The sequence below is a fragment of the Rhipicephalus microplus genome, chromosome 8 (assembly GCF_043290135.1).
Source record: "Rhipicephalus microplus isolate Deutch F79 chromosome 8, USDA_Rmic, whole genome shotgun sequence".
Taxonomy (NCBI): Eukaryota; Metazoa; Arthropoda; class Arachnida; order Ixodida; family Ixodidae; genus Rhipicephalus; species Rhipicephalus microplus.
This window is the reverse complement of record NC_134707.1, coordinates 77,746,552-77,767,643: the sequence shown is the minus strand read 5'-3', so window position 1 is coordinate 77,767,643 and position 21,092 is coordinate 77,746,552. Positions and strand designations below refer to the sequence as shown.

At 46.8% G+C, this 21,092-nt stretch overlaps 1 protein-coding gene and 1 long non-coding RNA gene across 4 annotated transcripts in view; both read left to right on the top strand.

The window, feature by feature from the left end:
- LOC119185000 (protein dispatched homolog 1-like) overlaps positions 1 to 21,092 on the top strand; it is a 495,836-nt gene that overhangs the window by 358,952 nt on the left and 115,792 nt on the right. For all 3 annotated transcript variants that reach the window (XM_075872172.1, XM_075872171.1, XM_075872170.1), the window contains exons 5-6: positions 10,476 to 10,615; positions 18,313 to 18,436. In XM_075872172.1, coding sequence (XP_075728287.1) covers positions 10,608 to 10,615; positions 18,313 to 18,436 — 132 coding nt within the window. In that variant the 5' untranslated portion in view covers positions 10,476 to 10,607. The remainder of the gene's footprint in view (positions 1 to 10,475; positions 10,616 to 18,312; positions 18,437 to 21,092) is intronic.
- Positions 331 to 2,106, top strand: LOC142769179 (uncharacterized). Its single transcript, XR_012885695.1, has 2 exons — positions 331 to 483; positions 1,811 to 2,106. It is a non-coding gene; the product is annotated as an uncharacterized LOC142769179 (long non-coding RNA).

Here is a 21,092-nt window from a genome sequence, read left to right as displayed (position 1 = left end):
TAACCATCGAAACTAAGCACAAGTTCTATTCTAACACCCTACCAGCTATGCTGCAAAATAACCCGAAGCGATTTTGGAAAACAATTAATCCCTCGCAATGTAGTGAGATTTCACCTAATAATAGCTTTGGCCTTCCCATTTCTGAGAATGAAATTGCTGATTCTCTTAACACAGTATTTAGTTCTGTTTTTACTAATGAGCCACCCGACAGTTTACCCGATCTTCCATTTTCCGCATATCCGCTGATGCAAAACATCACATTTGATTCATACGGCATAGTCAAAGTCATTGAATCATTGAATAACTCATCATCCACGGCAGTAGACGGCATCAATGCTAAAGTGCTAAAAAATACTAAACATGTGTGTAGCCGGTTTTTGTCGCTCATATTTCAGGAATCACTCGACAGTGGTTCAGTTCCACATGACTGGCAGGTGGGCAAGGTCATCCCGGTCTCCAAGAAAGGAAGCCGAGCATCGCCGAGTAACTACCGTCCGATTTCTATAATAAGCGTCGCTTGTAAAGTAATGGAGCATATCATATGCTCGCATATTGCAAACTTCTTAACATCTGTAAACTTCTTTCACCCAAGTCAGCATGGTTTTCGCAAACATTACTCCTGTGACACTCAACTTGCTCTTTTTCTGCATGATTTACACGTAAACCTAGACCGTAACATTCCGACTGACACAATATTCTTAGACTTCGAAAAGGCATTCGACAAGGTCCCCCATGGTCGTCTTTTATTAAAATTATCCCGTCTTAACATCCACCCCTGTGTTTTAAACTGGATACGAGGATTTTTAACCAACCGTCAGCAATTTGTTTATGCTAATTCACGCTCTTCATCTCTAACACCCGTTCTTTCAGGCGTACCGCAAGGTACCGTACTTGGTCCCCTTCTCTTCTTGATATACATTAATGAACTCCCCTGTAATATTTCTTCTCACATCCGTCTATTCGCAGATGATTGTGTTGTTTACCGCGCAATTAATAACCCCTCTGATCATTCCATACTACAATGTGACCTCACCCGCATACAAAACTGGTATAACACTTGGCTCATGTCCTTGAATGTAACTAAAACTGTGTTAATGTCTATTCACCGTCGTCAACATCACGTTGTTTATAACTACAGCATCAATAACAACCAGATTACTACAGTCGATTCATTTAAATATCTTGGTGTGTACATCTCGCGTGACCTAACTTGGACCTGTCATATTAACCACATAATCAATTCTGCTAATCGTACTCTGGGGTGCCCCGCCGCGGTGGTCTAGTGACTAAGGTACTCGGCTGCTGACCCGCAGGTCGCGGGTTCGATTCCCGGCTGCGGCGGCTGCATTTCCGATGGAGGCGGAAATGTTGCAGGCCCGTGTGCTCAGATTTCGGCGCACGTTAAAGAACCCCAGGTGGTCGAAATTTCCGGAGCCCTCCACTACGGCGTCTCTCATAATCATATGGTGCTTTTGGGACGTTAAACCCCACAAATCAATCAATCGTACTCTGGGGTATATACGCCGTAACCTTTCGCTGGCTCCTCCTTCTATTAAAAAAGTTGCCTTCGAAACCTTTGTCCGGCCAAAGCTAGAATGTGCTAACGCGATTTTTGACCCTCACCACATTAACCTCACTTACGCCCTCGAATCTGTCCAGAACCGTGCGGCACGGTTTATACTGTCTAACTATTCATACACATCAAGCATCTCGGCACTAAAAGCAGAGATTAACTTATCCGATCTGGCTAAGCGCCGCAAAATCGCACGTCTTAACCTTTATCATAAATTCTTCCATTCTTTGCCTTTAGATAACCCATACATCAGAAGAGCCCACCGCATTTCCCGCATCAGTCACTGTAACGCAGTATATCCACCACAAGCCCATACTGTGACCTTTCAGCAATCGTTTTTCCTGCGCACAGCCCAAGACTGGAATGACCTGCCCACCGAAGTCACCACCATCATCGACACCCAAGCATTTAAACGGCTCATCGAAACTATCCCATCATAACTGCCATTATATTGTTAGCCTTTGTAATACCCACTCCCTCATGTAATATCCCAACCGGGACCTTTGAGGTAATAAAATGAATGAATGAATGAACTTCGTTGCAAACACCCTGTGCAGGCTTCATGTCAAATGAGCAATCATGTCAACGTGAGTAATAGAGTGCTGTAGAACATTGAAGGAATAACCGGGCGTCACACGATGTGAATTCCGTATAGCGAGTCTGTCATTCAACGCTCCAACCCATTACCAAAGTCTCAGCCATCGTCGTCATTCACAGCGTCCACAAATTGCGCGTAAATATTTGTATAGCGGGTACCACGCTTTTCCGTCATTCAACGTTTCAACCCATTACGAAAGCCTTGGCCATCGTCGTCATCCACGGCATCAACAAATTGCGCATAAATCTTTACGAATAATGATGAATGATCGCATAGTGTGCGCTTTCCTGCTTCACAAAAACATATGATGTATCGCGTACTGCGTACCGTGCAAATATGCTTGTTGCAGTACTCAAATATTATTTTAAAAATGGCTAGAAAGGCCACTCTTCCAGCTTTCGCTGTGACGGTGCTGCGCGTTCCGTGCTGGCCTGGCGGGTTTTCTGAGCGAAGGTCCTTAAGGCGTCGGTCGTGCGTCTCCTGTATGTAGTTGCCACCTCTCATTTTAGTCCTTGGAATGTCCGCTAGATGGCGGTACTTGCATATGATGAATATATGATGACAAAATGAGAGATGGCTGTACTTGTAGTGCTCACTAGATGGACGGACGGACAGGCATACAGACAGATGGACATGCGGCCAGACGCACAGACAGACAGACATACATGTAAACAGACAGACAGACAGACGGACGTGACCAGCGGATGATTCATGGTTTGCCGATAGAACCCTTCGAATCTTCGTCCCAATCGTCATCATTCACTCCGTGGATATGCTGTAATTTTTATGCTGCCTCGACGTCATGTATACTGAAGTTGCTCAATTGCACCTTATTCTCAAGGTTCCTGAATCGTTTCCGGGTTTCGGCACCAAAATATGTGGATGCTAAGATGTTAACTGGTGCGGCAGAACTCGGCCAGAAGCCATCGTCGCCATTATCGAACGTCGTCGGCTTCTTCTCTTTGCCTTTCACTAGCTGGCAGCGTTTATTTGTAAAGCGTCTTTTGTATTTGTAAAGCGTTTTTTTACATCATGCACAAGCGGCCATGTTGGAGCCATGTTGTGCGCCCATGACGCCACGTGGAAGCTACCAATACATTTCTGTACGTCTCTCTTCCTTTTCTCTCCCGTCCCATCTGTCTTTCTCTCTATATAGTGATTCCCTCTCGTTATTTCTTATTATTTATCTATCTACTTACGAATCTGCTTCTCTCTCTGCGCGCGGACATTGTCATGTGATCAACGCATTTGCTCTTGAGTCTCGCTTCATCGATCCTCATTGTCAGCTCGCCACCCTCGCTCACAGAGCATTCACCTAGCGGCAAAACATTTCTATGGCCTCTATATAGAACGCCGCAGCGCTTAAGACCCCTCCATTATATTATAATGATGGATTGTTTTCCGGCGCACCGGCAGATCCTAACGTTGTTTACGGTGGTGTCTCCTTTCAAAGTTAATTTTTTCCGGGATATAAAAACGACGCATTGTGTGCCATCCGACGCTATAGCGCCATAATAGCGTCGCTCGATAGAGTTCGCGTACCGAACTTTAACGCTATAGATGATCGCCTTTTCTCCGCTATATAGGTCGGACGCTTAACCTTGATTGGCTCCATCTGAGGTTGTGTTTGACAAGAAAACCGGCCCCTCCATTCATGCTTCTTATAGCGTCCATTATCAAGTGTTGTGTGCTATAGTAATGCTGCGTAACGTTATAGCATTGTTATGAATTTTATACCGTGCTGTGTAGTCTCGAGCTCATTGTTCATGCTTCTCTTTCTTACTCATCTTCTTTTCTTTCTCTTTCCGTTCTATTATTCTCCTTTTCCCCCACCCCAAGTGTAGGGTAGCCAACCGAGCCAAGCTTGGTTAACCTCCCTGCCTTTCCTCTCTATTTATCTCTCTCTCTCTTATACCTCGTCAGTGGACCCCGTTTTAAGTATTTGTTCTTCCGCAGCCATGTTCGTATCGGGGGGTCATGTATGTATACGTTTCGCGCGTCGTTGTAGTTTTAAGTTTATTCAATATTGGGTATCGGTACAACACTTGTTTCGTCTTCAGTTCATAATCATAAAAAAGGCCCAATTTTAGTAGCACTGTACTAAGATCCCTTATGTCGTTAAAAAGAAAATAGTGAATGTGTGTGCGTGCGTGTGTGCGTAGTAGTGTTAATAGTAATAATACCTGGGGTTTAATTGGGCAGCCGCAGCGCAAAAAAAAAAAAAAGCCGAGGACAAAGGAGCACAGTGTGCTAGACGAACGCCCTTCTTATAACTCTCATGTAAGCATCTTCCAACTCGCCCCCCCCCCCAAAAAAAAAAAAAAAAAAACTTGCTTGGGTTTTTAAGTGCAAAAACGGTAATGTGACTGTGAGGCTCGCCCCACGGTGTTAGAATATACGGTGGGTTCCAAAAAAAATTTTGGTCATCTGCTGTTTCGTAACGTGCATTGAGGTCGTGCAGTAAATGACCCTCCAGCATATCCTCTCTATCGATATGCGACCGGTATCGAACCTGTGACCTTCGGGTGATCAGCTGAGCGCCGTAACTATGTGCCACCGAGCTGGTCGTGTGTGCGTGCTTGTGTGCTCGTAATGTTAATTAATAACGGAGCTTAATTCGGTAAAAATGAAAAAAATAGAGCAGTATTCATTGCTATACACGAAATATAACCAAGGCCCAGTGCGAACAAAAGAAATCACACAAAAGCATAAAGCGACAGAGCGAAAGTATATGATAGGCAGCGTAGGGGGAAAACTGTATATATATGAGCAAAGTTTGCGCTTTCTTACAAATCACATATTACGATGAAATTGTGTTGCGGGTCAAAAATTAATAGCCATAGCTGATGTTTAAATGAGGATACAGATTCAGCGCTCCCAGTATTATGTGGCCGAGAATTCCGTAATTTCGCGAAACAGAACGGACTCTTTAAGGACCTATATGTTCAGCTCGAGTAAGCTAATCTTACAAAAAACAGTTTTCATATAGAAACAGCAATATAATAATAATTGTTGACGTTTAGCGTCCCAAAATAAATATATGACTATGAAATACGCCGTAGTGGAGGACTCCGGGAATTTCGACAAGCTGGGGTATATTTTAATGTGCGGCCTAAATCTGTGAAAATGCGGCCGGTATTCCATCTTCATATGGAAACAGTGTAGATTTGGCGTATTCCAATGTGTTACGAAGTATCAGTGTACTACTGAGCAGATAAAATTAGCAATTGTAGGAACGAAGAATTTTGTGTTTGTTTCGGCTTGGACCTCGACAGTTTTCGCAGTCGCGTTCTCCTCATATCGGCCTGTCTGCTCGGGTTTAAGCCTATAAGCTACTTACCGTATATCAGCGTCGTATAAGCACAGCGTAAAGATACAAAACAGCATTTTCGAATTCCCGAACGGCACTGCCCGATGGTAATCGGTGGAGTTGTATATGTACCGCGCGGGCGAACTTTTAAGTGCAGCTCTTGCGACAAAGTTTGCGCTTTCTTAGAAATCACATATCGCGATGAATTGTGTTGCGGGTCAAAAATCAATGGCCAAAGCTACAGGGTAGAAGTTTGGTCTTCCACATAGGACATGAAATAATATTTGGTGTACGGTAATTTCGTTCTCGTGCTGTAGCACGAGGACGAAAAGGGAGGTGACTCTACACGTGCACTGACTTTGAACATTTTTTTTTCATATGAAAGTGTGTACAAACACGACTGCATCCAACTTTTCAATACAGACATGCCCTCTTGCAGCAGTCGCTAAAACGCTAATTATCAAGTCGTTGTTGATTGGGTATAGCTAGCAACAATAATTGTTGTCTCACTTTGCGGCCCCCTGGATAAATAAGTTATCTGTAAATGGGCTTGTCATGTTCTTTCTAGTGTTGAATTTTAAACAATCCATAAAACTTCATATTGAACGCGCCTGTATGTGTGAAACAATTCGCAAGCTAATGCACGTTCAAAACAAAATACAATTCCTTATCTGACAGTGGCCCCGCCGCGGTGGTCTAGTGGCTAAGGTACTCGGCTGCTGACCCGCAGGTCGCGGGTTCGATTCCCGGCTGCAGCGGCTGCATTTCCGATGGAGGCGGAAATGTTGTAGGCCCGTGTGCTCAGATTTGGGTGCACGTTAAAGAACCCCAGGTGGTCTAAATTTCCGGAGCCCTCCACTACGGCGTCTCTCATAATCATATGGTGGTTTTGGGACGTTAAACCCCACAAATCAATTATCTGACAGTGACAGGGACAGAGAGAGCGCTTGCGGAATGGCTGCCCGACTTCGCGATTCATGCGGCTATACTGTTAACCTGGTTAGTTCATCGCGATTGCTCGACGACACTTTGGTGTTTCCAGAACAACGGGGCGCACCAACAAATGGTGCAAAGCATGGCGAGCCGCCCATCGTTGCTGTCCTTTACAGTGTTTCAGTGCGCTCGTAACCAGTCGTCCAGACAGGGACGCGTCTGTCCGACGTACTCCTTTTCGCATCAAAGGAGAATATGACGCATTACCGCCTCTCAACGGTTCACGAACAGAGTTATTTGTCTCGCAGACCACGAAATTCGGTAGCGTGTGGGGAACGGTGGTGGCAGAATTATAGGAGAAAAATGCCGAGCCTTATCAAAATTACTGTTGATTTTTTCGTTGTCGGACTGTGATCGAATGATCGACTTTATTGATCATCAATGGTTTCGCAATACTCATTGACTTGCCTCAATACTTCGTCGACAGTATTTCTCTTGATAACTTTGTAATAATATGTCCGCTCACCCATTTCTATTGAAATATCATTGAGGGAGTATTTTGTAAACAATATTTCTGTTGTTTCTATAACGAGTTCATTATTGGCTTTTTAATCGAAAGCCGTGGGCCAATTTTCAATCCTGGTCAACAATTTCTCTAACGGTATTTTAATTGAACTGTCAAGTATTCTCAATTTCATCTGTTGTCACTGCTCATTAACTTCTTTTTGTTTTTTTCAATAAGAATTTTTGTAAGGGATGCTGGTGTATACACACATAGACGTATACTCCATGTTTTTGTAAGCAGTGGTAGGTGCCGTCGACATACTGAGCCTCTTGTACGGACGCCGTAACGTGTAGGCTCCGCCCAGCCCGAAGCTCGCCGCCGCTGTTTGTGATCACATGACAGCTGGAGAAGATTATTTCCATGTCAGTGAACATTCTCCCAATGCACTAGCAGCTGGAGAAGGACTTAATAAGTTTGCAAAGGACGGTACGCTATGATGCTGCGCACGCATACATTCGCGCAACGTGCTTAAAATTGGAAGAAAATATTGAAGGGTCAGCGGTAGACATGCAGGGGGGACGTTTCAAATCGATCAATCAATCAAAGTAAGGGGTACAACGTGGTATAACGAGAATCGATTGATTGATTGATTCATATGTGAGGTTTAACGTCCCAAAACCACCATATGATTATGAGAGACGCCGTAGTGGAGGGCTCCGGAAATTTCTACCGCCTGGGGTTCTTTAACGTGCACCCAAATCTGAGCACACAGGCCTACAACATTTCCGCCTTTATCGGAAATGCCGCCGCCGCAGCCGGGATTCGATCCCGCGACCTGCGGGTCAGCAGCCGGGTACCTTAGTCACTAGACCACCGCGGTGGGGCCGTATAACGGGAACCGTGGCAGACGCAGATAACAGCGCGTTGTATGAAAACAGAAGTTCGTATGTAAATAAATAACAAAGGCATAGCTAGGATGTTGCAGTTAGGCCTTATTGGCGGGCTTTGACGTCCTAAAACCACAGGATGATTATGAGAGACGGTGTGATGAGAGGCTCCAGAAATTTCGACCTCCTATTGTTCGTTAACGGGCACTACAATTCAAGCACTCGATTCCCTAGCATTTGGGCCCAAAAAAAATGCGGCTGTCCAGGTCGGGAGATGGCCCTGGCTTCAGAAGTCAAGCGCCATAATCACCACACCACCGCGGTGGCTGATGGCCACAATTTTAGACTCTAACAGATGGATGAGTGCCTGTTGGTAACGAACAAGCGAGGCGTATACTGTGGTCGCTCTAGTGAGCGCACAGCCGAGTTAAGGGGCAGGCGAGTGCATATATCAGTTTACTTGCTCTTCTCGTGTACACAGCCAACATATGTGAACACCACACTGAGAGAACGTGAAGAGGTTGTTAGCGATATCAGCGGGGTTAAGAAACATCCTCTACATAAACACTATTTACATCCCAGTTACCACCTCGTTTCAAAGGGGTGCTAATAAGCATTATTATGATCATCATCAACACAATAACAGCGTCTATATTTCTGGACACCATATTCATAATCGACACATGTCCTAACTTACTGATTGTTTTTGTGTTATTGCGATAGAAATTATATGGACGCTCTCGGTTGGATTTTGCCGCCGGCGTCGACGTCCTTCACCGTATATGTATACGTAAATATATATTAGTTATTTATTTGAAAACGCAAGAAACAAAATATTCCAGAAAAAGACCCCGGCGCGCACAATTGAACGTCCGACCTCTGCTTGTGAATTTGAGGCGTTAACCATTGAGCTACAAAGCAGCTCCTTCTATTCAGTTTGAAAATGTGCACTAGGGGGAACTCTGGCGCTATATAGTGTCTATGACGGCTGCAATGCACGGCGCTTCAGCGAGCATGGCAATTATGGGTAGTACGCGGATTTGCGTAGTCTTCGTAGTTTACGTTCCTTCTGGCTTCGCGTAGCTTGAAGCTGCTTTCTCGCGAAAAACAATCGGTAAATGTTCGGCAGTTACGCTTTACCACCTCAATTTTTTTAGGATCATCATTTCAAGTCGGCTCAGAGAGTTTAAAACGGTTCGTTCTTCCAATCGAAACAAAACCAAAACACAGCAATAAATGAAGCCACAAGTACGGTCGCCGCCCGCAAGCATGACGACTAGGCAAATCCATGTCATACCCATAATTGCCATGGTCGCTGAACGATCGCAGTGATAGAGTTCCTCTAGTTAATTTTAGGAAACTTTCTGTCTCCTTAAACGTTGAAAGGGCAAGCTATTTATATTGCCAAGCACGTGTCTTATTCACACTCAGGTTTCAATCAGTTTTCGGCCTCAAAGCCCGTCTGGAATGCTCAGCGCAAAGTGCTCCTCATTGTTCTAGAAAGTTCAAGGTTATAGTAGATCGTTTTGTTAAGATTACGCCCACTTCGTGGGCATTACAGATTATTCAGGAACCTACGCGGCCGCTAGTGATAACGCTAGAATGTTCGACGCCACGTGTATGAATACCGACGTGCTTCACCGCTTGTCAGTTGATCGCCGGCCGACGCTCGGTTCGCTGCTATCAGTGCCCCGTGTTGCTGTAATCTAACCTTCAGTTTCCTGACCACAAGTTCGGCCAAATGAACAGTTTTGATTTGATTGATTTGTGGGGTTTAGCGTCTTTAACCACGATATGATTGCGAAAGACGCCGTATTGGAAGACTCCGTAAATTTAGACCACCTGGGTTGGTTAGCGCGCACCCAAATCTGAGCACACTGGCCTACAACACTTCCGCCTCCATCGAAAATACAGCCGCCACAGCCGGGATTGGATCCCACGACCTGCGGGTCAGCAGCCGAGTACCTTAGCCTCGAGTGTGTTCGAGTGTGTTCCCTGCGTCCACGTCACTACCCCGTGACATTCGGTAGAAGGGCTGGGTACACACTCGTTGTTCAGATGAAACTGTTTATTCGGGTGAACTTCGCTATATCAACATCTGCCACTTACCGCTGGTGATGAGAGTCTCGGAGGAAATATGTTGTTTTCAGCATTACCAGCGAGATGGCGAAATGAGCGCAGGCCGCGCCGCCAGATCGTCACGACGCGGCGGCGCGCGCGCTCATCTCTCCCGCGCGCTTTGCCCCGCGGAGAGCAGGGGGGGGGGGGAGGTGTTGGACGATCACTCGTGCGCGCACTTATCTCGCGGTGGCGAGAATCGTTGGCTTGGGCTTTCACCCGAACGATTCTGTTGTAGTTACCGGGCGCACAAAAGTCAGTGCTTACGGTGCACAGTCTCCGTTTGGGAAAAGGGCGCGCTTTTCAGACACAGCGAAGTAACAACTGAGACGCTTATTCGCGTTCATCTGTACCTGTGAGTACGTTTCGTGCTTCATTTGTGCGTGAGAAAGGAGGGGCACGTTTCTATCTGCTTACCATTTTTCGCGTGACCTTCCAATTTGTTGCTATCGCGTTCATTGCTTCACCTTTGCGGCAAAGCTGTAATTTTTTCGTGTGTGTTCTTGTAACATGGCGATACTAAACGTGCATACTTTTTCGTGTCATTGCAGTGACGCTGTTGCAGCTGTTGCCCATGTCGCCGCTGGAAGCGTCACCTGGAACCACCCTCGCCTGACCAAAGCAGCCTCTGTCGGAAGACAGTGGCGACAAGAGACTCCGTTATCCTGGCTGAACCATTCGTCATGCAGTGGTGAGTGTTTATCTTTCCCGAGTACTGTCGTAAGCAAGCTTAACACGAGAGATCCGCAGTTCGTCCGCAAACAGTTTGACGCTAGCGCCACGTAGCTTTCGGGTCTGTCGCCGAGCTGTTACTTATGCATACTGACATACCATCCAAGAATACCGGGTGGTGTATCGGCAACAGCGCCCAGCTTTTCGCGGTTGTGATCTGTCGGAGTAGTTCAGCTCACGCGTTGGAGCGTTCATGTTAAGCTTGCTGATGACCGTACATCCCAGAACAGTGTATCTTCTAAGCAATGATGTCACTTGGTGACGGCATTGTGAAAGGCTGCCTTGTGTGTGTGTGTGTGTGTGTGTGTGTGTGTGTGTGTGTGTGTGTGTGTGTGTGTGTGTGTGTGTGTGTGTGTGTGTGTGTGTGTGTGTGTGTGTGTGTGTGTGTGTGTGTGTGTGTGTGTGTGTGTGTGTGTGTGTGTGTGTGTGCGCGCGCGCGCGCGCGCGCGCGCGCGATGTCATGAAGACTTCATTTTGTCGACCTCTAGCATTGTCGTGGGATGATGCTTTTTTTTGTCTCGCATTGATTGTGCTGAATTGGACGCCTGCGCCTACGGTCGCTTTGCGCGTACGATGATGCATCTAAGGCTGTAGACTCGATAGTTTCTTTGGTTGGTAGGTTGGTGGTGATTGGATTGTTTAACATTCCGATGCAATTGTTTGTTGCTGTGGAAAACTCCTGTTGAGGGGGGGCTCTGGAAGATTCCGATACACCTTTTGCTCTTTGGCATGCGCTGACATCACACTACACGGGCATCCTCCAATGAAAATGTGACTGCGCAAATTATTAACTATAGATAGATAGATAGATAGATAGATAGATAGATAGATAGATAGATAGATAGATAGATAGATAGATAGATAGATAGATAGATAGATAGATAGATAGATAGATAGATAGATAGATAGATAGATAGATAGATAGATAGGAAAAGAAAGCAGGAATTTAAGTGAAGTGGAGGCAAAGAAAGATAGGTGAGAATCAAAGATTAGAAGAAAGAAACGTTAATAAAAAAGAAAAAGACAAGCAAATAAATAAATTAAGCATGTACCATTGCATTTTCGCTGAATACAAGTTCAATGTCCAACGCCTGTTTTTCACCTGGAGCGCGGACGATGTTCTCTGGCTCACCGCGATTATATTTCAAATCGTGTTTACTTCGCAGGAACGCTGAAGAGGATTCTTACGTACACCACGTTTTGAATTACCCGCGCATCGCGAACTCGAGGTCGGGGCACTGTTTGATTTAAAAAGCTTGCGTAGGTCATCCGCGTGGAGACGCTAACAAGCTCTCTTTTTTCGTTTTTTTTTAATGGGAAACTGGGGGAAAATCTGCTAGATCTGCTAGGCTCGATATGCGGGCCGTGCAGCTTCGCCGACCAATTTCACCGAGGCCGCATGGGATCTATACGCGCATATGGCTCGTTCGGAGAGACACTGCTAATGATATGAACCGATGAAAACATTCGGTTTTACTTCACTTTGCTTGCTGTTGTTCTTGTCGTTTTTAATAGGAACCGTCTCCCATGCTGCGAAGGCGTAGGTTCGGGGAAAACACGCTTGCTTTTCGACGTGTCCGGAAGCTCCATGGGGCAATTTCCTAAAGCGGGTTTTTAAGCTTCGCGTCGACAGGCGTGTGAGGCTGTGCGGTTTTGTAGCTAAACTCTAGTGCTCGCTAATGAGAAATTCAACTGCGCACGTAGTTTCAAAAGGATTGGTTCTAATTGTCTCTACCTGTGCCGTTTTCTTTTATTTTTGTTTTCAAGTACCTCCTGCTTGGTATCGCAAGCTAAGCGTGTGGTTTTGAAGTTGTCTGTCTGCACGTGTGCAGGGTCTCGAGGCTAAAGAACCCAAAATGTTTTGACGGGCAGGATGTATCAAATAGCGTAAGGTCACTAACCGGAAGCTCACCACTTAATGCATCCTTGCGATGTCGAAAGTGTAAATGTACTTTCCAAGTTGTAGGCGCGAGAATGAAGGAGCGCGTCTAATGGTTGAAGGGAGGAAAAAACAGAACAAAGAAAGAAGGCAGGGAGGTTCACCAGACAGATTGTCTATTTGTCTACCCAACGTTTGGGGAAAGGGAAGTATACAAAATGATAGAAATATGAAGGAGAAAGGACGCCGTGGCTTAACATCGTAGTGGTACCGCATGCGCGAACGTGCCATCGATTAACTTGCAAAAAAAAAAGGAGGCGGGAGAGAACTGCACGAAATTTCCGTGGCTAGACAATAAGCGAGATAGATGTACGAGATGACGTGCACGACATCTACGAAAAATCAAGGGCCAATATAGGCCGGAACACATCTAAAGTGAAGTGCATACCGTGCGACTGAGTGAAATGCGAAGCCCTTAGCGACGCCGACATCAACACGGGGGCAATGTAAACAAACCTACGTCACGAGTTTGTGTTGGTTAATCGCAGGCACGCGCCTTGCGCTTGTGATGACCTCCCGTTTCCTCCTTTGTTCCTGCGGCTTCGTGTGTGCTATCTCATCCCCTGTTGTCCCCTTCTCCTCCTGCCCTCCCCTCTTGCCCAACATCAGGGTATTCTCAAATGAGTCAGCTCTTCACATCAGATGGCCAAAGTATTGGAGTTTCAGCTCCGTGACGTGAGCGCACGTTCTCGTGTGCGGCGCCCACGTCACAGTTATGCGTGATCAGGTGACCGGCTATGTTTACTTTGCCACCGGAACTGCTCCTGCCTGGCTCGGTGTTCCTTCAAATCGAAACTGAGACTGGCAGCACTAAAAACGTCTCTAGCTATATAAATAACCGTCGCGCTACTCACACGAACAAGGTTTCCGTCCGTGATGAGTGGGTCAAAGCTACATATTTCAAAAGAAAAAAAAATACAAGGTGCAGAATTTTTTGTGTCAGTGTTTGAAATGTTTGACGAGTTGTCTGACGCGTAGCTCTTTCCCGTCCCGTGTTCCCGATTACCAGGTGGAGATGCATGACTGCGCATGCGCAAACAAGTGCTTGCGTTAGCTTTCTCCTCTGCCGCAGAGAGCACTTTCAGTTTATAGTCGGCGTTTGTGTTCATCTCTTCTTCTGTATCGTCCGCTGCGGTTGCACCCGGAGGTGTTTAGGGTTCGATCCCGGATGCGGTGTTCGCATTTCCTCGGGGGCGAAACGTTAGAAGCCCATGCACTGTGCGCTGTCAGTGCGCGTTAAACACCGGATGGTCGAAATTTCCGGAGGCCTCGCGGTGGCGTCCGTTAGTCACATCGCGATTTTGGCACGTAAAAGGACAGGTGTTAATGCTATGAAAAACCTGTTTCGCAGAATTTCCGATATCGGTGCCGTCGTCGATGTCGGCGACATCAACGTTGGTTGTTAGCGAAAGATCGTCGTTGTCCGAGATTGACATATATGAAATGATGCAAACAAAACAAATGATGTAAATCTTCGGTTGGAGCAATCTAGCGCAGGCATTCATCGTAACGAGCAAGAAGTTCAACCGTAGGATGACCTACCATTGCTGAAACCTCTCTAGAAAAATTGAGCATATGAACGTCATGTCGTGAAAGGAGTTTTCCTCTACGCATGCAATGTTTGACATGAAAACCATCGTGAGAGCGCAACTAAACGCGACACACGAGAAGAAACAGACGAGGACGTCTTCCTCTGTGTTGTTGTTGTTGTTGTTGTTGTTGTTGTTGTTGTTGTTGTTGTTGTTGTTGTTGTTGTTGTTTTCCTCTGTAAATGGCTCGTACCCAAAGGAGGGGATTGGCCGATTATAAGGTGAATTTGCCCGATACTTTCAGCACTCTGTGCGCCTGTGTCGCCATCTGTTTCTTCTTGTGTGTCGTGTTTAGTCGCGCTCTCGCGATGTTTTCTATGTCGAAGCGCCAACTCGACCAACAGTCAAATCTTTCTGCAGGTAATATAGCGTGGCAGCAAGCTTGGAACCTCGCCAGCTTTCTCAAATGTCGCGAGTTCCTCGACGAGTGGGAGTTATAAATGACCACTCATTAGGAAATGTTCTGATATATGTAATCGTCGTCATCAGCAAAAAGCGCCGACAGAATGAGTGGGTGCGTGGGTTCACGCGTCGCCTAACGGATGCTTATAGCGGGTCCTCCACTGATTCGCAATGGATAGAATGACGGCGTAGTGGGCACTGCGCTGCTACACTTGCAGCAGGCAATTAGGACACTTAAAATCAGACAAAAATTATCAGACCCTGCATTGATGGCTTCTCCGGGGTACAACCACTTGTTATTTATCTGGCGCAGCGAACTGTTTAATTCAAGGATGATGGAAGTTGTCATCACAAGATTTTGTTGCCGCGTAACCTCCCTCAATTTTCACTTGCATTGATCCGGTTTACTGGATTCCCTTATGTGAATTTACTGTAATCGAGAAGAAACAATTAGTCATTCTTTATTATATCGTCGCCGTATCGATTTATTCAGGCAAAGCATACTAGCAACACCTCTTCAAAAAACTGGGCTTGCAATTATCAGAACCTGCTCATCTTTCATTTGGAGCCTCTACACTGTGTTTGAGCCACAGGAATGTTTTATTCGCCGTTCAGGAATACATCACAACGACTAAACGATTTTCTTACTAAATTGTGGTCTCACTATTTTGTCCTTTTTTTTTCTTTGTATTCGCAATTGGCATTTCAAATCATAATTAAATACCTAAAGTTTTTTTAGGAATGAAGCAATGCAGAAAGTATCGGGTGAATTCCCCTTATAATCGGCCAATCCCAACCTTTGGATACGAGCCATGTGCAGAGGAAAACAACAACAACAGTAGTTTGAAACAGCTAATGTTACGAGCGCAGACGCTCGTTACCTTGCGGTACAGTTGAGACATGCGTAGAGAAGCAAAGCTATAGACCATCACTTGAGAAGCCGATGAGCGCGGGGCCCAGTTACGTCATTGCGTTCCACCCTAGAAGGCGATGCTCCAGCGCCCTCCATACTTTATGGCTCCATGTCAAGGAGACACCTCTTTTTTAGGGGCGAAGCTCTCTACGCCATGGGTCGTATGTCCCGTGTCGTTGTAATCAGCCTAGTAGCCGGTTGAGTTGCATTGCATGTCAATAAAAACGGCTTCACAGCATATCCACGGAGTGAATGATGATGAGTGGCGCGAAGCGTTCGTCCGTCTGTACGTTTGTTTATTCGTTTGTTCGTCCGTCTGTCTGTCCCTCCGTCCGTGCTTCCCCCCATTCGTCATCATTCACCTAGTGGATATGCTGCGTTTTTTTATGAGGGAGGGGAGGGGCAAGGCTTTTTGTCGAAAATGTGATCTCCGAAAACAAATGACATGTCTTTTTCAAAGGAAGTCGTATACGTTGCAAGCCAGAACTAGCAAAAAGAAAGAGTTCGACGACAGTTCTTTTTTATTCGAGTGTGCTCTTAGCAAAAGTAAAAATTGAAAATTACGCGATAATAAAGAAAAGCATTTCGACGAGTTTCCGTCAGATGATCTGTCGAAGCTGTCCCGTATTTAAGTGGAGAACAGGGAGAGCGTGTTTCGTTACCAATGGAATTTTTTTTATTGGTGATTGTCACCACGTTAATTTCCCGACGTGACGCTGTAATACTGTGTCGGTTGTGGGTCGGTGTGGCGTTTACCAACTCATTTAGCTACCGCATTGGTATGGCAGAGTCATGCATGTGTGTGATGGTTGGAGTGGTTTGGCAGTTCTAATAATGTGCAGCGGCGCAGGGAACAGACGGGAAGGCGTTTTTTTTAATATTTATTTAAGAAATTAAAGAAATGAAGTGATCTCGGTGGTGTGGTTGTCGTGGGAATGTCCACCACAGCACGCGCGGAGAAAGAACGGATGGTAGTCCCGTGATGGGAGGCTCACGGTTTCGGAGCTGTGGTAGCAGCGCCTCGGAGATGCCTCAACCAGCCCGACCTCAGGAACGTCTCGAGAACCGCCAAGAAGTGCGGTTCCACGTGCAGGTTCCGACCAGCACAGCGCTATCTACTCCGTGCTGGGATGCTGTTCGCCACAGCTTTGGTGCGGCAACTCAGCAGACGTTCCTCGCCTCAGCGAAGACACTGCCAGGCACAGCCACGTTGCAGACGCTCATTGGCCAGCATCCCACGTCCCTGCCTGGCACATCGCTCGGTACGGCTCGGCGGCCCTTGTATCAGCGAGTCACCCGAACGCTGGCACCTAGAGCCTTGGCACATCGGCCATCCTGGACCTCTCCCGGCTCCGCGGTCCTCAGTACTCGCACTCGTCTTACCCGGCAGAACGTCTCGCTCGTCTTGGAGCCCGGAACTGCACTGCGCCCGGCCCGAACCCTCAAAGCGCGCCTCGTGCCACCGTGCCACCGCGCTCCTATTTTTCGTTCTCCCGTGCTCAATGGTCGGCACTGACGTTCTGGTGGTATTTACTCGTGACAATGTGCAATAACTGCAACTGTGCAGTGACCATTGATCACCTTTTGGGGCACCGTCCCCAGTATAAACGTAAGCGCCAAACTCTCCAGTGGACTTACAGGAGACTAGGGGATCTAAAGGAGAAATCGTGTGAGCCTGGTCTCACAGCACCGGAGCAGGAAGGGTCACACGAGCCTTCCCGCAGTGCATGAAGGCAACAACGCTAAGCGACCACTTGTGAAACACTGCGCTGCGTGTGCGGGTGTTGTGAAATCTCACTTTTACTCTCTTATTCTCTTCTCCACCTGTAGGGTAGCAAACTGGACATAGTCTAGTTAGCCTCCCTACATTTCCTGTATTCCTTATTTCTCTGTTTCTCGCGAAATTTTTCTGGCATCTTTATTCTTGTCACTGCACTATTATTTAAAATATTGATATTGTAGCGCTACATTTGACGAGGACAGTACAAAAAAGAACATGACAGGACGGGCGCCGAGTCCAACTATTTTTATGCAAATGGTGCGCATTGTATTTTAAAGCAAGAATAGGCAACTAACGGTTGCGCATTCATGAACCTTGGTACATGAGGTCATTGTGTGTGTGTGTGTGTGTGTGTGTGTGTGTGTGTGTGTGTGTGTGTGTGTGTGTGTGTGTGTGTGCGTGTGTGTGTGTGTATGTGCGTGTGCGGGCGCGCGCGGTGTGCAAGTTATCACCTTGTGTTCACTATTTATTGAATGTTGAATTTTTTTCTTTTTCATTTTTTGCATTGTGTCAAACTGCCAGGTTTTATTCCCCTATTTCAATGGCCTGCCGCGGTGGTGTAGTGGCTAAGGTACTCGGCTGCTGACCCGCAGGTTGCGGGCTCGAATCCCGGCTGCGGCGGCTGCATTACCGATGGAGGCGGAAATGTTGTAGGCTAGTGTGATCAGATTTGGGTGCACGTTAAAGAACCCCAAGTGGTCGAAATTTCCGGAGCCCTCCTCTACGGCGTCTCTCATTATCAAATGGTGGTTTTGGGACGTTAAACCCTACATATCAATCAATCCCTTATTTGAATTGATTTTTGTAGCTTCTGTTATGTACGCAGTTGAGCAACTCCTGTTTTGTTATGTGTGTTACAGTATGAATAAATAAATATAAAAAAGTAACAAATCTCAAATTCACTGGCTCGCAATGACACAGATATGGTGCTGACACACGTGTCGCCTTTCTGTGCGGCGAAACATTATGCCTCTGATCACTATACTATAATACCTACTTACCTAAATGTGTTTTCGGTCTCTGCGTGTTCCAGGTACTCGCGACAGGTGGCCAATCACCCGAGCCTGGTCATCTTCGTGGTGTTCTCCCTGGCAACCACGGCCATCGTGGCGTCCCTCACCCTCTGGGAGCTGCCCAGCTTCACAGACCCCCTCAGGGTGAGTGCACCCTCCTGAAAGATCTCGATCAGTGGCCGGTTCTTGCGAATTTACGTTCGTGCACCGTGTAACTTTCGATTTGGTAGGCCCTCGAGCTCCCACGGGCGTCGCAAAACAGTCGTCATCATCATCATCCTCAGCAGCAGCAGCAGGAACATCTGGAGGACCGGGTTGATTGGCAAAACATGGGAATTGGGGCCGCGTACCCGGCGCTGCGTACCCGCTAAACGTCTTCTTCTCATTTGCCCACCATTAAAGAACCCCAGGTTCACGGTCGAAGCTTCCGGAGCCCCCCATTACGGCGTCTCTCTTAATCATATGGTGGTTTTGAGATGTTAAACTCCACATATCAGTCAATCAAATCGATCATCTGCCAACCTAAATTTCTGCCTCCCACTGGCGCGTTTGCCTTCTCATGAATCAGTGAAGATGTCTGATTGATTGTAGGCACCTTAAATGTGTCATATTGCACAGCGTCATTGATGGTTGAAGAACTGGCTTCCGTTTAGGTAAATAACGTCGATCACAATTGATGTAATTAATTGTCTTCAGCGCTCATAATTGCTGTACCGCTGTCTTTTATATAAATAGGAATATCTGCACAGACTTCGCACGTATTAGCGTATCATGCATCGATGACACTGTGTTCGTCAATGACACACGTTGTATGGCTGCGTCGTAACATCATTTTTATTATTATTAGCGTTGGCAAGCCGTGCGCGCAGTGGTTATACGGTGCTCGGCTTCGTGTACAGGAAAGTCGCGGTCTTGATCCCGGCCGCGGCAGCCGTACTTGGTGGCAGGCGAAGTGATAAGGGGCCCTTGCACTGTGAGATGTCAGTGCACGCAGAAGAGCACGGGGTGGTCGAAATTTCTTCCGATACGGCGTCTCTCATAATCGTATTATGCTGGCTCTGGCGCGTAAAACTCCAGATATTATTACAATAAGCGGCGCGCGAAAACTTATCAGAAGAATATAAAATGGATCCCGACAGTTGATTGATTGATATGTGGGATTTAACGTCTCAAAACCACCATACGATTATGAGAGCCGCCGTAGTGGAGGGCTCCGAAAATTCCGACCACCTGGGGTTCTTTAACGTGCGCCCAAATCTGAGCACATGGGCTTACAGCATTTTCGCCTCCATCGAAAATGCAGCCGCCGCAGCCGGGATTCGATCCCGCGACCTGTGGGTCAGCAGCCGAGTACCTTAGCCGTTAGACCACCACGGTGGGGTTGGATCCTGAAATTTTCTGATTCTGTTGTACGGTGTCAGCGCCGAGTGAAAGTAACAATATTTCGTTGATGAACCCGGATCACATGCAAGAATGAAAAAAAAAAATACACGCGCGTTGTACACATTTCACAAAGGTAGCAGGTATGTCGAATGAACAGGCCCTCCCGTTTCCCAAGTCGCGGTTGATCTGCCAGTTTCATTCTTTTTTATCTCTATCATCTTGTCCGCGCCTGTCATTTGATGCTCTCTGTGCTATTTACCAACAGGGCGTGTTATGTGCGCGGGTAACACCTGCCAGCCATTCGTAGGAGAGTTGTGGGCATGTTGGGACCCGGGGGCAGAAAGCCCCGTTGACGGATGATGATAAACGAGCTCGCTAGAAGAGGCCTCACCGTGACACCTCATTCACTCGTGCGTATACTGACGTGGCACGGCGAGCTCGCAACGTTTGCTTGGGCCCCGCCGTTACGTAAACGCCGTGTACACGACGCGTGCCACGGGCCGTATACTACGTGTTGGTTTGGGTGCCGCCATATTGCCTTGCTGTGTCTTCGGAAAGGCACTCCTGAACCGCTTTCCTATAAATAATCACTGCACGACCTGTATCGGCGTTTATTAATTAGGCAAAACCTTGGATGGACGCTTCACCAAACGGGAAAAAATTGGCCGTCCGCACCTTATGTTGTTGTCAACACGATGATACAAAAAAATCATCACGTGATGACGTGACTGTGGGATGTCATTGCGACCATAAGGTTCTTTATACACACTAGGGGGAACTCTGGCGCTAGTGTCTATGGGACCCGCAACGCATGGCGCTTCAGCGAGCATGGGAATTATGGGTGGTACACGGATTCACCTAGTCTTCGTACTTTACGTTCCTCTTGGCTACGCATGGCTTGAAGCAGCTTTGTCGCGGCCGTACAAGCCGTTAAAATTCACACTTCTTTCATTTATAGCCAAGTTTCGTTCTGGCAGACTTGGTGCCTTCAGGTAGTATTCGCAGGATTATTGGTCAGCTCGTAATAGGATCACGTGCGACGTCACGCCAACATGCAAAAAAAACGTGGATTATTTCCCTATATAGAAATTGGTATAACATGAAAGTGGAACGTGTCTTTGCAGAGGTAGTTGAGCGTTTACTATTCATTGTTTCAGCAACAGCAGCGAATTGTGACGTCACGTTAGGAACGGCAAGCAGCTCGAAACTTCCAGCGCACACCTCAAGCAGATGGCACGCAGGAGATCAGTATACACAGAACGAGAGTGGAATAAGAACTGTCACACCTCGACACTTCGCACTGTTGAAACAGAAAGACCCACAAAACGAGCGCACATGTTTACACAGGACAAGCGCGAACAACTTTCACGATTTTTCCTGCGTCGTGTGCCAGCAACGCGCTTCTTTCGCAAACGCG